The sequence below is a fragment of the Helianthus annuus genome, chromosome 11 (genome assembly GCF_002127325.2).
Source record: "Helianthus annuus cultivar XRQ/B chromosome 11, HanXRQr2.0-SUNRISE, whole genome shotgun sequence".
NCBI lineage: Eukaryota > Viridiplantae > Streptophyta > Magnoliopsida > Asterales > Asteraceae > Helianthus > Helianthus annuus.
In genome coordinates, this window is record NC_035443.2 from 130,056,448 (window position 1) to 130,073,351 (window position 16,904).

Below are 16,904 nucleotides of genomic sequence, written 5' to 3' on the forward strand. Positions count from 1 at the left end.
TCTCGAGTTACCGCATCCCCACACTTGGGATACATTGTCCCCAATGTATGGTGCAATTTATAATCTAAACTCGAGCGATACCACCCGCAAACCATGAACGGCTAATAACCAACTCAACTCAACACAAAGAAACCACTCCCAACATAAAAATTTCACACCACCAAATACACGAAAACAAATAAAACACAAGATAGATAAACACATGCACCTGATCAGAAAACAAGTGAGTGTCTGTGTTGGTGTAGCTGCTGTGATCTAACCGGAACATACGCCCCTCATAGATTCTTTGAGATCTCATCGGGGATGTTGCCAAACATCCCCACACTTGATTCATTGCATCCGTGAATATGGAACGTAGAAACCTGTCAAAACACAAACACACCAAAACGAAACGAAACCAAACCAAAGTACAATACTCTACATCCTCGGGTTGCCTCCCGAGAGCACTAAGTTTAAAGGTCTTCAGCCAGACCGTACCTGATTAAGCTCATGGTGGTTCAAATGGCATCTCTCGTGCAAAGAACACTTGTGCTGGTGAATGGTTAGTATCCCACTGCCATCCATCACTCCATATGGCATCCAAATGATCCGGGTTATCGAAATCTATCGACTGTGCGAATTCACCCTTAATTATCCTCGCGGGCTTCTTCTTTTCCTTCAACTGTGAGAACTCACCCATATTCACCTCAAGTGGTCTCTTCTTAGATTTGGTTGCATCCTTTGGCGACTCCTTTTCTAACTTGACTGACCTCTTTTTGTTTCTCATCTTGAGCCACCACGGTGATTTGACCACTTTATCCTTCACGACCTTTTCATCTTTAGACATGTCAATCATAGCAACACTCTCTTTTGGGACATCCTCATTAATTGGAGGATGACAATTATTAGCAATATTAGAATAAGCACAAGTGTGAGACATAAAGTTTAAGGAAAACTTACGTGACCCGAAGACCATATTTACCGTATTAGCATTGCAATCAATGATAGCCTTCGCGGTTTTCAAGAATGGCCGACCTAAGATAACTGGCGGTCGTCCTTCAACATTGGATGGCGTGTGGTCCACAACTAGGAAATCTTCGGGGTAATAACAATCGCCTACTCTTACAGCAATTCCTCTCCACATCCCCCTAGATGGTTTCCTTGACCCGTCTGCAAGCACAATCGTGGTGTCCACCTCTTCAAGTTCACCAAAATGGTATTCATCAAACACTCGACCCACCAATATGCTTATGCTTGCCCCATGATCCATCAATGCCCTATCAGTCTTGAACTCACCCAACTGGACCGGGATCATAGGCCCATTCTCCTCTTCATCTTCAACACTTGCAACCAAACGGATTGCACCACTTGTCATATTTAAACGGCCGGGTGAATCATTATCATCAACTATTACCCGTGCAGGAGTTACTACCTCTACATCTGATTTTTCAATACAAACCTCATCTTGGGAATCCACGATTGACTCAGATATTTGAGATTGTGAGTCCACTTGATTGTTGCGTCCTAACCTCTCGGACTCTCTTTTAACCCGCTCATTGCATAGTGCATTTATGAATTCACCTAGCTTGACTACATCTTCATAAATCTGATATATATCAGGGGTGCCTTGGGCGTAACTTGATGAGTCATATTCATTAAAATGACCATTGCCTCCATAACCAGAGTCCTCAAAATATTCTGATTTTTCATTACAACCCCAATCTGGCTTGTACCGGTGACCATCATCCATCTCATAACCACTATACTCCCAATTTGGATCATGATGGTAATCCATATCATTGATCTTTTCTAGATATCTATCTTGATAAGAACAACCCTGGTAACCCGCATTTTCTTGTCTTTGCATGCGTTGGGACCATACCCACTCATCAAGTTCAGCCTTACTCTCGAACATCGGGCATATGAATGCCCAATGTCCTTGGCACCCACACCTTGTGCATGAAACATATTTTTTTATATTCACAGCTCATATTTCCTGCACAAGTAGCAAACGAAAAGCAGTACCGAACACAAAGAAAACAAAGACAAAAGTGAAAGAAAAAAAAACAAACTAACTAGAAAAGGCAAATACTTTTTGGATTTTTTTATGTAAAACGAAAGCAAACAAACAAAACTAAACTAAACTAGCACTAAGCGAACGACTCCCCGGCAACGGCGCCATTTTGATGTCTGTCGTTATGGACATGCAAAAACCTAATTAACCTAGGTAGCTAGGGTAAGCAGGGTATCGAATCCGGAGGAGTCTGTGGTTAATGCTAATTATTATTTGTTTGTAAATATTTGAATTACTTTGAGAACTTGCTAGAAAACTATAAACAATAACTTTGAGATTGTAAAAACAATGATAGAAAAAACGTGATCACTCCGAGATTCAGATTCTATAATTACTAATAACCTAGTTCTGATTTTATTGGATGCTATTGATTGAATAGTAAATCTGTCACATCTACCAATTACCTATGTAGTTCAAAATCTTAATATTAATTGATCAGAGAAATATTAAAACAAACATTCATAGGAATCATTCAATCAACAAAAGCATAATTGGATTCAAAACATAATTATAACTCTGACTGTCACTCAGGATTTGTCTGTCACACAAATTATATAATCATGCAAATAGTCGACTGTCACCAGACTACAAATCCAAATCTCAATAAAAACAGAAACTAGAATTAAAAGTGTCTCACAAGAATCATTCACCCGAAGTGTCCACAAGAGATTTAGCCGCTCATGATACTCGTACAATCCGCAATAGCTTGAAAGAATGATGAAAACATGATTGATGCGGTGTTATGCGGATGATTAAATATGATGAATGATGAATTAATGATGAAGTGTGATGATGAGTTTGAGAGCCGAAGGTGTGTCTACGGCTGCTATGATCGATGATTATTAAGTTGCACAAGAGCCCCAAAAGTGATGTATGGGCTGCCAATATTTTCGTTATTGGAGGCCCAAAAGTTGTATTATGGCTTCAACATATAGCACATGATATTGTCAGCCCATGTCTTCAATATCTCGGCCCAAAAGTGTTTTTGTCGGTTGCCCCTTGGTCTACGTGAGTTGATGATGATAGACTTTTATAACTTTAACCGTCAGAGATGATGATGATGTTGACTATTGTTTGCCATAATGTTAAAAAGATTAGTCCCACATGTGTGTTGTTTTGCTACCCCCAATAACTCCCTCTCAATCACTAAGTCACGTGAAGTCATGATCCATTTTGTGACATCTGACTTCATGTTGGCGGCCCAACCAAAAAATCCACAAGCCTACTCTCGAAGTCTTGCATGTCCCTTTACGTGAGTATGCTGCCAAAATTCTAGAAGATGGAAGTGACTTTGTGATGATGATGGATGTTGACCAAAACCTTGTTGCCCTCAATTAATAATTGCCTCCAAAAATTGTCCATCGGTTTGCGTGATTGATGATATGACGGCTGCTTCTCCTTGTTGATGATAATTGAGTGAGTTAATGTTATTGATGAAAAGTCAAGTAGTAATCATCAACAACACACGTGAGGTGATGGTGTTGTTGAAAAACTTCAATTGGCGGCTACCCTCCTTGTGTGCGTGGATGAATGAAGTTAATCATAAAATCCCATATGCCCTTCCTTTTATACCGTAGCCTACGAAATCAAAGCGTAACCTACGATTTCTAGGTTCTGTTTCTTTTTGTTTTTAACATATCCAAACCATAAGTTACGGTTTTAACACCGTAACCTACGTTGCATACCTCTAATTTCCCTTTCTCTTCACTTGTAACTTTCATATAATGACAATTTAGCCCCCTAGACTTGAATATCTCGTATTTCTCATGAATCCAAACTATATTTTGGCCTCGAACAAATCCTGAATGATATGATGAATCGTGATAAACATCCTCACTTGTTCCTCTTGGTCATTAAGCATCCGTATTTCACCATTTTATGTGATTAACCTGTAAAACCACAAAAACTCGTAGTTATCACATTCTAAATATATAATCACATAAAACGCATAAAATCACATAAGATATTACACTTAAGGCTCGTGTTTCACACTCTCCATCACAACATCATGTAACAAGGAAAGAAAGTACAATACATAAGCAAATTTAAAGTGCGTTTCTAGTCGTCCTACTAGAATTCTTTTAACATAACGTCACCAAGATCCTACAATACATATTAAAGTACATGTCAACACATAAAGAATTAGTGAGTATACAAGTTTGAATTACTAGCATAGGTATAGAAAGTTTAAACAAATCCACATTGCATAAACACATACTAAGGCTTATCATTACAACACTAGCATGCATCACATAATTGTCAACCCAAAGATTCTAGCGTAATATTGGCGTTGCAACGCAAGATCGTTTTTGTGTAACTTAACATGACCACAAGAATACCGGCGGTGTTCTACTCCTATAGCGCTATACATGTTAAGGTAGACTCGTACACAAGTTAATGTCGAATAGTGCAAGAATGGCTTCTAGCATGTATGAATTTCTAAGCATCACGTATTTAGCATGTATAGAGGATTGTTTATTTGTTTGTGTAAAGCATGTTTGTGTGTGGTTGTGTGAATTTAATACGTTATATGCATCACACCCCAAAAAGTGTCTAAAATGAAAAAGGGGTCATGTATACTCACGATTTGCTAAGCTTCCAAAGTAAACGTGAATTGACGAGTCATTGAGGGTGGAACACCAGTTATCCTACATTGGGGAAACAAAGGCGTATGAGTATATGGAGCTTGTAGAGAGTTTTGATTCGGAATTAATATGGAAAGTATATGTGTAACGAAAATATATCTTGTCTAGATACTCGTTTGGACACTAAGTTTTCATGTGTCCTAATTTGCCCATTAGAAACACAAACGAGGAGTCTAGAAACTAAGATAATCTAACATAAGTTCTTGACATCTAACCATAATCCGGTTAGTATCAAGAGTTTGGTTAACAAGTATATATTATACATTATATAGTACATGTTATAATTTCGTCCATCATGTATTATCATGTAAGTCAAGCACGGAGATAGGATGATTTCCATCCATTAAACCTCATTGATTCACCAAAGTACAAACTTATCAACTTAGTTGATGAGTTCGGCTGGTCATGAAATATAAGATTAAATTTTACTAACTAACTAAAATAACCAAATGAGCAAACTAGATGCGTGCATCTCGAGCATGGAAAGTGTTCGAGGACGTGATGTAGCCTTGTCACTTTATGGAAATTGTTTTTTGTACTAAAACATACAAGTGAGGTAGTGGAAAAATTTTGGAGAGTTAAAGCTTCCATGGTTCACACATTACTCATACACAAGTCTTTCAAAATTGGAGGTTGAAAGCTTGGATGGTTTCAATCACTTAGAACATTTTGGGCAGAATTTTAAAGAGGTTTTGAGTCTTGTTTATTGGTGGAAATCAACCACAACACAAACCAACAACTATGAGCTTAGTTGGGAGTTTGGTGGATACAAGATTTCACAAAGTTTTAATCAAAATATGCGAGTATTAAGAATAAAATAAAAGCAGAATTATAACACTGCTTTGGACCTCAAATATGGTGAGGTTCCACCTTAGTTTACCATAGCAAACTTGTGGAAACCTTCCTAGAGGTTATCCAAGAAGTTCAGAAAAGAGAAGAAGGGGAAATGAGAGAAACAGTAAGTAAAAACTCACTTAGAACTCTTAGGAGTCATTGCCTTGCTTGAAAGATTTGAGGGAAATGAGAGAACTTGAGAATGATTAAGGTGAGTGGAAATGATTTAGAAGTGTAAGGAGGCTTCTATTTATAACATGGGATTAGGGTTTAGGTAGTTAATGAAGTTGGTGATGGTTGGTAGTTGGAATAAAAATGAAACAGAAGTTTTAAACATTCTGTGGAGTTTGCGCTGAAAAGTTCCTATCCAGCATCTCCACGCGAAGGTAAGGCCTCCTTCGCGTGGCACAAAGGCCACGAAGGTGTGCCTTCGTGTGTGGTGTTTGTGTTTCGTGGGATAAGAAGGCACGAAGGTGCCTTCGTGTGTTGTTTGTGTTTCGCGAGAAGAGGGGAGGGGGCGAAGGCCCTTTTAGGTGGCACGAAGGTGGCCTTTTGGGCTGCCTTCGTGTGTCTTCGGCCCAAGGTGGTGGGTTGGGTCATGTTATGCCAGTTTCTCACATTTTAGCCCGTTTCAAGTATTTTAAGTATATTAGAGTAGTGTATGGGTATACTGCACGTATAATTGACAATTCAAGTATTTCAAGTATCGGTTTTCACATATAACCAAGTATTCAAGTTTGTTGCATATAACACAAGTATGAAATTTGTATAAGTATAAAAATAGGATTCCATTATGATCAAAGACTCAGATTACAAGATTGGAAATGAATTGCAAATACGATACGATTACAAGTTTCTAAAAATAGAAATACAAATACACTTTCTCAGTAAGGAAAATACAGAAACGCGAAGCGTTACACGGTAGACGATGGTTGCGGGTGGTGGACCGTGGTGGTGGGTGGTGGTGTTTAACCCTTTGTAGACCTTAGAAGATTTTAAAAGTGGTTGGAGTAACTCTACACCAAAAAAAACTCACACGCACATTTTTTAATAAAACGTTTTCGTAAAAACAAAAAGTATGTAGATGACAACGTTTTCAGAAAAACACCACCTCAATTACATCCTAAGTAATGAAATATTATTTGTAAAAAAATGAATAAAAAAGCAAATTAATGACGTGGCGATATTTGTTTGCATTATTAGATCAAACAAGCTTCTCAGATTCAATAAAATTCATCATTCCAGTGATTCCATCTCTCCTACGTTAAATCAATCTCTACTTCTTCTTCTTCTCATCGCGTTTACAGGTAAAATCACTCAAATTCGATTGATTAATCATCTTTATACTTTCACTTTTCATCAATCACATCTATCTATTAATTCACTTAACCCTAAACATCATTTTAGGGCAACTGTAACTCGATTGATTCAACGTGTTTATGCTTTTAATTGACTCATATTTTGTTGTTTTTTATAGCTATGTAGCTCGTTTTATTTAATAAATTCTTTGTTAAAAGCTCTTATTCATCGTTTAGTTTTGACTATTAATGTTACAAAGTTTCAAACCCTAAATTATTACATTATTGAATGCACAATTGATATGTGAATTATGTAAAGTGAATTATGAAATCAGTTTTTTTTTTTTTTTTTTGAAATTAAAAGGTTAGGATCACTTATGATTTGAAGTCCAGAATCATTTGCATGTTCAAGGGTTTTTTTTTTTTTTTTTTAAATGTATTTTTTAGTGTTTTAGGGTTTTCATGTTCTTTTGGCTTCATTGATGATGTATGGTTGTGTTTTAGGGAGGATTGTAAGGATGATGAGTGCAACCATCAGGCGGAAAGCTTTGTCTCTGTGTTCGTCTGCTGTAGCGAATAATGTATGTGTGCTTTAGACTTTATGAAATGTGCATTGTTCAATGTTGGTTTAGGCTGAGAGGGGGTGCATGCGGGGAGGTGTGTGGGGATGGGACTTGCCGGGAGGAGAATGTGCCGCCAACACTCTTGGTGTGCGGCAACCACGTGAGGTGAATTCCAAAATCGGTAAATTGTTACCGCATGCGGGAAGAGGAGGGAGAGGGGGTAATGGTGGGCCCCACTCTCTTTCAACCAATCATACATTTTTTTTTAAATGGTTGGGGTGAAACCACTCAACCACCCCTTGTGATTAAGTGCTTGAGGGTAGTTGGAGAGGGGAGTTGAGGGGAGCACACCTCTCACCCTTATATTTGTGTGCACGAACATATATAGATATAGGGCTAGTTTAGGCTGGTTTCATACCACTTTTAGCTGTTCAGACCTTGGTTTTAAAAAGCATGCCTAGGCCGCAAGACAACCTCAGGCGCAAGGTGTTTCACTTTTGACTACCCAAGGCGCACATTGTACAAAAAGCGCGGGTGGGGCGCACAAAAGAGTGAAAATAGACTTGAGGCGCATGCCTCTTGAAATTGGCAGTTTTTGTGCATCAGGATGTTGTACAGTAGGCCTTTAAGGCAGTACATGTAGGTAATATATATATATATATATATATATATATATATTAAATCATATATAAAGCCTATATATAGCTAAATTTTTTGGGTAGGGGATACTAAAATTCACATAAGAACCTTGTGCCTTGCATACAAAAAGCGGTGTGCTTTTGCGCTTTCTGCCTTGGTTTTAGACCTTGTCGCCTCGGTGTGCACTTATTGCTTTTTAAAACCAAGGTTCAGACCTGTCCAAACACCCCTATGTCTGTGTATGTATACTTATTAATCTCTGCATAATTGATATATTCATGATAAATTATAATAAGTTCAAGTTGTAAACAGGGCATTGTACAATCATTGGAGAGGACCCAACCTGCATTAGCAGGATCCGCATCACGAGGATATCTTGCTGGTATCCCAATGTTTGAGGTAGTTCAGTTCTTACCTTTTTAGTTAACGTGTGTCGCATGTGTTTGTGAATCTGTGATGCACATTTACGGCTCCGTCTGTTTCCATTTAAAGAGACGGATTGTTAAAAAGGTCAATGTCATACCGATGATTTGTATTTTATGCCAGTTTATGAGAAATATCAAATCCGTCAACTGTGTTTTTAACATTCTGCTTTCCAAATGCTAAAATGTTTATTTTGATTTTTTGGATTTTCAAGAAAGGTTACAAACTCTGTTAATAAGTATATAACTTATGCTAAACGTTCATGGGTCTTTGAATCATAGTTGTCAGTAGTATAGCACTCGCTATAGCGCGCTACATGGTGTTTAGCGACAAATAGCGATGCTCATTAGGGGTTTCTTTGTTTTCCGATTGAAAAAAGAAGCGTATTTAGATGATTAGTGATAGCGTATTTTAGCTAGTTTTGATAATATATACATGCAAATTTTTTCGTTACGCCCCGCTTGCGGTATGCTCATATAATGTATATATGTGTGGGCGCTCGGGGGCAAAAGTGAAAGTGCACTAATTTTAACGTTATATTACTAGTTTCGTGAAAATAACGTTAAAAGAGGGGGATGGTTACTCATGCATCATGTGGTGGCGTTGATAGCCGAAAGAAAAGGGGGTACATGCACTAATCGGCGTTTGTCTCAATTGTTGAGTGTTATGTGCCTTATGTCCACGGCTTGATGAAAAACTACAATCGAGTCGGGGGTCTCATTGGAAGCAGCCTCTCTATTTCTATGGGGTAGAGGTAAGGCTGTCCTCTACCTTAGCTTTGCTATTGGTGGGATATACCGAGTATGATGATGATGATGATGTAATTTTTTTCGTACTTTTGATAACATATACATGTAAACTATTTCTTAAATATTCTACTACTTTATCGCTAAACATGAAATAGCGGCCACTATTTCGTCGCTATCGCTATGTAATATATAGGTAGCTTGTCACTATATACCGCTATCCGCTATTGACAACTATGCTCTGAATATCTAATTTTTAATTTTTTTTTAAATTTTGATTGGAGTGAAGTACACAGATGGTCCCTGTGGTTTACCAAAATTTTGGATTTGGTCCCTAGCTTTCCAAAAGTAAATGGATGGTCCCTGTAGTTTGCACTTTGTAATGCATTTGTTCCCTAACTTGGACATGCTGAAACCTTTAGATTTGTTGGTTGGGGACTAAATGCGTTACAAATTGCAAACCACAGGGACCATCCATGTGACTTTTGGTAAAGTTGGGGACTATATTCGTTACAAAGTACAAACCATAGGGACCATCCATGTACTTTTGGAAAGCTAGGGACCAAATCCAAAATTTTGGTAAACCACAGAGACCATCCGTGTACTTTACTTTTGTGATTGTTTATCATCTGTATGCAACTAAACTATGCAATATCTAATGCGTCACTATCCCTTTAACTACAAGAATTCTTTAGCTTATGATGTTGCTTTATATTGTGTATACTTCATACAGTAAGAGAAATTAGAAAGTAAAGTAAAACATGCTTAAATGTGTTTCTCTTAGTAACCTTGAACATTTGTACTTGTTAGCGCTCAATATTTTCTTTGTTTTAAGGTTGTCATGCCACTTTGACTTATGACATTGCTTGTTGCTATCATGTGCTAGGGATTTGGAAAAAAATCAAAACTAGTACCGGAATTTCATCAAGGTATGTTTAATTGGTTAACTATTGAACAAGAGTTTATCCACTGAAATTCTACGAATATGTTAACATTTAAATGATTGCAGGCGCTCCTGTTTATTCAAAACCCTTGAGGTAGAGATATTCTCCTGTTCTTTATAAATACTTTTTCATTTGTTTCTCATTGTTAATTTTATGAAGAAAGATAATTGTTGAATTTTTTGATGATAAGTTTATTAACTTATAGTGAGGCCAGTTAACGTACAATACGACTTAACGTACATCACGTACGACAGATAATTACGCATGTTCATTTGAAAATCACGCACGTTATAAACTAAAAAACCCAAATCACGCATGTTGGAAAACATTAATCACGCATGATGAAAACATTAATCATGCACGTTATACACATAATCACGCACGTTGTTGTTCGTGATGTACATTAATCCGTAATGTATTTTACACTTTTCCAACTTATAGTTTATGTAAAATATTATTGTAGTTAGCAGATAATTATTAATTGTTTTAATGTGTTGTTATAAGGAAAAAAAATATAAAATGCACATCCAAACACACCCTTATTGAACTTGCACTTAAAGTTGATCTTTCTTTATAACAATTTCTATGGCACAGGGACGTTGTATCATCACGTAAAACAGATTTTCCGACCCATACGTGGAGTAGATCTTTCTTTACACACAGTGGTATGCTCTTTCGATTGTCTCCAACACACCCTTTTGAATGCGGTTTGTGTTGTTGGACCTTTATTGGTACTGATGACATTCTTAACAGAATACTGTTTGTTGATTTGGTGTTAGTTTTCTTATAATTTTGAAACAGAACCTGCTAAAATAGAGAAGATAGTCAACACCTCGGTCAAAAGGACACACACTGCCCCTGCTTATTTTACTGCAACGGGTGCTGTGGCTGGAAGTGTTTTAAGTACTCCCATTGTAAATGCTCCACAGGTGTGATGCTCAAATCCTTTCTTTTTGATTTACGTAACTTAATTTTCAGCCATTTTTTCTAGTTTTAATATACTTTTGTCGGTTGAAAAACGGCTTGCCAAATACAATTTTGTTTCACTAAACTAGATTTTTCAAGTTTCTAAAGTAAGGTTTATGACTATATACGGAATGGACCACATATAGTTATCATCGGTTCTGATTAGAGGTGACAATTTCGACCCGTTATATATGTATATGTTGATTTGGGTTATGTAACTTATGTTTATCTCTAAACTAGTTATTTTGACCCGCCACGCGTTGTGGAGGTAACTCGAATTTATACGGTCAAATATTTGACCCGACTTGTTTCTGAACAAAATTTACGTCAAAACGTAGACCAGCTGAAACCGCACATAAAAATAAGCATGAAAAGGTATTATATTTGACCTGTCTCATTACCGAGAAAAAATACGTTAAGAGAATGGTACCCCGCGTTGCAACGGCGTCGAAACGTAAAGTAACTTGAATTATACCGACAACAAAATATTGTCAAAATATAGACCAACCGAAAACGTACATATAAATAAGCACCGAAACATATTATATTTGACCCACGTACATAAAAATAAGTACGTAAAACTTGAGAGGGTCAAAATGAAATTTTACAAAGTTTTAGAAGGTAAAGGGAGTGCAAAATGCCAATGCTGAAAGTTGAGGCCAAGATACACAAAAAGAATAAAAACCAAAATAAAAAAAATTAAAAGAAAAAAAAACCCCACTGTAGCTAGATTTGACTCTAGCTACAGTGAAAGAGTCGCCCAAAATTGTTTATATAGTAATATCTAACGGGTCAAATTGGTAAAACAGAGATTAGTCAATTAACTTAATAGAAACGGCCAAACGGGTCATATGGTGGGTTGCAAATCCTCTAAAAGCGTATTTTTATGCATAAAACCTCCTAGTCTCCTAGATCATGTACTTTGAAATGTCCAAAGAAATTTGCATTAATATAGTTTTTTTTCTGTTTTTTTTTTTTTTTGTGGTGTTGAAGGCGGCTAAACTGGGCATGGGGTCGACAGTCTCACCAACTTTCCTACCCAATCTTGCTTTATTCTGGCATATAAACAACGGCATTGAGGAGATTCTGGCGGATTATGTTCACCATGAAATGACTCGCAGCTTGGTCTTGGTGATGATGAGACTCTTCCTTATAGTTGCAGCAAAAGATGTTTTTGTGGCTACAAATTGAATCTGTCGTTTTCGGAATCCATAGGTTTGATCGACAATCATCTTCTTTTATGTATGTTAAAGAAGGTGAACATGCTGAATAAATATTAGTCCTAGAAAGTTGTAGGACTCATGAATGATTCTGTTTTGAGTGTTTTGGTTTGGCTGATGGAATCGTTTTAATTTGAAGTTTTGACTTTTTTTTAAAAATTATAAGAATAAATTACACTTTTCGTCCTTTATGTTTATATCGGATTACAATGGATGACCTTTAACTTTAATATTTACAATCACAATCCTTTATTTAAAAAACTCATTGCATCTTTCGTCCTTTAGCACTAACTCAGTTAAAATTTTAAGTTAAATTTAGTCATGTGCGTGCATCTCATGTGAGGATATTTATGTCAAAAGAATCTCAATCTTTCTTCACTTGTTAACCCCAAACCCATATGGTTGACCTTTAAACATCAAATCCACACCTCCCTCTCTCTAAACACCATAAGCATATGGGTTTTTCCCTAATTTGAAACACCCACAAATCAAGTACTGAAGAAAACTTTTATGGATTTAAACCTCTCGGGTCAACTATTCTGCACCCATTTAGAAACCAAGAACCCAAGATTAAAGGGGTTTATGAGTGGGTGCCTTAATAATTAAATTCTTGGGTACAGAGGGCAACCACCATTAAAACCATTAGCCTCAAAAGAACGAATATGACTAAAATAAAGTCAAAATCGAACTTTGACACGGGAGGGCAACCACCATTAAAATAATATCCTTTGAAATAAATCAAGAACAAAGGGTGTTATATTTGGGCTCAGATCTGCAAATATGAATAGGATGAAGTGGATCGAACATCGGCATGGCTGCACCACAGATCTGCAAATATGAATCGTGTTCCGCAAGGGTGGTGGTGTCGGCTACGGAGAGAGCGCCGCCGTGTTCCGCCGCCACAGTGGCGGCGTCTCCGGTGAGGATTTCTTCGGTGAAATCTGCGGATGATTTGTTGTGCTTTTTCTTCTTTTTGTCTATTGAATTGCTTGTTGAAGCTAGGGTTCCTCATTTGAAGGTTGGCCTGCCCCCTTTCACCCTCACTTGATTATGTTTATGTGGGGGTGGCGCTGACACCATGGCTCCGCCACAAGGGTGGTGGTTTCTGGCCATTTTCTAGAGCGAGGAATGAGAGAGAAGAAAGAGAAAGGGGATCATGTGTGCTTTGAAAATGAAAAAAAAAGGTGTTTTATATATAGAAGGAAAATTACTATTATACCCTCGTGTGCAAAGCACATGTAATATTTAATTGAAAGTTTTAACCAGGTTATGGTTAAAGGACGTAAGACGTAACGAGTTTTTCAAATAAAGGACGGTGGCTGTAATTATTAAAGTTAAAGGCTATCCATTGCAATCCAGTACAAACATAAAGGACGAAAAGTGTAATTTTTTCCAAATTATAATGGGTGTTTAATTATTTTTTGAATTTTATAGCATATAAATTCTCAATTTGTATATCCGCTTGAACAAACTCAATACGATTACAAACTAATGGCAAGTAGACGAGTAACAAGTTGCGCCGCTACCCCTTTCTGAATAGCAAACCCTACCCTGCTAAACATAAAATTCTGCCCCTTAACATGTGCGGTGTTACTGCTTACCACCTATTGAACCCGCTTAAGGAACCGCACCGCGTCAGGGGCGAGAGCGCCAAATGTATCGAAAGCGAACGGGACGAACACGTGCTGATTCTCGATGCAAGCTTTTTCGTGTTTAGCTACTTTGCCCGCCTCTGCCTTGGTAATCGCATGTCCCGCCACAAACCCGTGGTCCCTTAGCCCAACGAGGGGGGACACACCTGTCAAATCGACACACGCGTGTTTCCCTCCTTCCCATCCAAAAACAAGAATGTCAGCGGGCCGTAGCGTAGATCTCCCTTCTAATGGATCAGTCAAGAAGTTCACCGGAGCTTCCTTTTTTGCCGAGATCCCTGCTCGCTTAAGGACATCATACAACACATCTCGAACTAAATCATGTCGATACTTAAAGCCCGGTAATTCTTTGCAATGTACTGCATGCTCCCCAAAAGAATCCAAGCAACACTTCCGACATACAGGACACGGGTCATCAGCCGGGAAAAGGGGTATCATTAAACGGTACTTGAGGATAGCCCGGTATTCCACAGCCGACATACATTGCCCTAAACCTTCGATGGGAACAACAGACAGGAAATCCTGAGCATGGGGGCTCGCAAACACTCAAACACGGCTCGCTGGCGAGGGGAAAAGGCAAACTTCTCTTCAACTGTCTTGACGATTTCGCCATATAAGGCATTCGCCAGAATTTACTCCGAGCATTTCATCGAACACCTTGTGGGCGCAAACCCCACAAGGAAACAAGCACCCCACCTCTCTCCATAATACGAAACGAAACTGGGAAAAAAAGATCGAAGTGGAATTGAAAAGGAGATTGCTGATCGAAGTGGAATTAGCCGATGGGTATTGCAACGATAATTAGATGAAGAAAAAGAAGAAAATAAAACGCAGAAAAGAACTTGATCATGCTGAACAATTGAACATGGTTGCTTGACTGACAATAAATACTAGAGGGAACCCGCTTGGATGTAGTGGAGTTGGACTTGATCATGCTGAACATGGTTGCTTGACTATCAATAAATACTAGAGGGAACCCGCTAGGATGTAGTGGAGTGGTCAATTTTACTACAATTATTTATATACTATATTATAATGATTTGAAGATACTTAAAAGTTGTCACACCCCGATTTCCACGTGTCTCACCGGTGGGCCCGGTGGGGGATTACCGTGACGATGTTGGCAACAATATAGTCAAACCACACAATTATATAATGCACAGCGGAAGCATAAGATAAATATAAATTTCCACCTCTGATTGTAATATCAAAATGTATTACAGGGGTTGGATATATCCACAGCGGATCGTAAATAAAAGTAAAGTATTGTTCCATTAGATACTGCAATCAAGCTTGCGAGGCTTATCCCGACGCTAGGGAGCTAATACCAGCCAATTACGTTTAGGTACCTGCACTTAATCTTTTTGGGGAAAATACGTCAGTTTACACTGGTAAATACATTCAACTGACACATTTGAAAATTTTTATTAAAATTGATTTGAATGCACAAGGCACAAACTCTTTTATAACTTGGGAAAATTCATAATGATCTTGTGAACGTTTTACATGTTCTTTTATGCGTTCAGTAGCCCGGGTCGTGCCGGGTTAAAGATTTATAGACACACCACGTTTGCGTAAAACCGTAGTACAGAAACCAACGGCTACGTCTTTTAGTTTTAATGTCGACACTTTATACCGGGTGTACGCCTACACCGGGATGTCGATGGTCGTGGCCATTTCGTAAAATGATGCCAAGGATATCCGGGACAACGGTCATTAAACCCCCCAAAAGCTTATAAGCAACAAAACTGTTTAAATGAGCCGATCATATTTAATCAATTAACCACCTAAGCGATGGAAGTATATAATGCTCAATCAAGCGGTATTAATATACCGTAACCCAAGCCCATATAGGGGAAATAAGTCAAAAGTATTTACCTTTGCAAGTATTAATCCTTAATTTAGATCAAGTCACCGATAGCTTTTACTGGGGCTCCTAATCTGGAACGAAGGTTTTTAATTAACCTCTTAGAATCCTAACGGTCCTTGTATTAGCCGTAGCTTAAACCGGTTGATTCCGATATATAGATATGGTTAATTCACACGAAAAGGCGAAAACCGAGAATGGAGTATGATTTGGACCCAACAAGTTCAGTGACTCGTTTTATATGGGTTTATAGTTCATACTCTGGATTTTGGGGTTCAAATAATATACTTTGACCCATATCGGCTATTGCACGAAAACTAGTTTCATGAGCCGTACCGTGTGCGCAAATAGGCGAAACGGTTAACCATAAGAGTCGTACGCTTATTTCCTAAGTCAATATGCCTTAAAAGTATTTTGGTATCAGTAAGATACCTTCCGTAATGCCCGTAACGAGTTTAAGTTTATATTATGCCCCGTAGGGGCTTTTCGGTCATTTTAAAGACTTTAAAAAGGCTTTTCGAGTTCTACAGGAAATCTGAGTTTCCCGAACAGCTTATAAAGCTAAAAATACTTTATTTATTATTTAAAACCAGTGGCAATTGGAATCGGGTCAAAAGACCTTGTAGAACTCCCGTTTTGGCCAAAAAGGGCATATTCGGTATTTACCGAACCGTAGCCATAACCGCAGGTTATGAGCAAGGTAAAAATTATTAAAAATCTTTAAAATTCCCAAAATATTATTTTACCACAGTGGGTAAAAGTTTTGGTGACGAAAACTTGGGTTAGATGAGCGTTATGCTAATTGCGCCGTTAATTACAAAACTTTCTTAAAAGTGCGCCTTTTAGCATAACTCTCATTCTAGGCCTCGGATTGACGCGAAACTTTAAGGACATGCTTATAATTTAACAAGCAAGGTTTTGGTCCGTTCACGTGTCTGAAATACTCGTTTTAATTTTAAAAGGCCGTTACGGTCAACTTTTAGGCGAATGACGGAATTGCGCAAAAGACTCGGATAACTCATGAACCGACCACAGAGGCGTATACCAACATGTG

The 16,904-nt window shown here is 38.0% G+C and overlaps 1 protein-coding gene across 1 annotated transcript; it reads left to right on the plus strand.

The window, feature by feature from the left end:
- Positions 1-6,702: 6,702 nt before the first annotated feature.
- On the plus strand, positions 6,703-12,490 carry LOC110915601. The gene is made up of 8 exons (XM_022160325.2): positions 6,703-6,839; positions 7,335-7,411; positions 8,345-8,431; positions 10,088-10,130; positions 10,211-10,238; positions 10,740-10,810; positions 10,947-11,074; positions 12,105-12,490. The coding sequence occupies exons 2-8, from the start codon at positions 7,349-7,351 to the stop codon at positions 12,300-12,302; spliced, it is 618 nt and encodes a 205-aa protein (XP_022016017.1). The 5' UTR covers positions 6,703-6,839; positions 7,335-7,348; the 3' UTR covers positions 12,303-12,490.
- Positions 12,491-16,904: the final 4,414 nt, after the last annotated feature.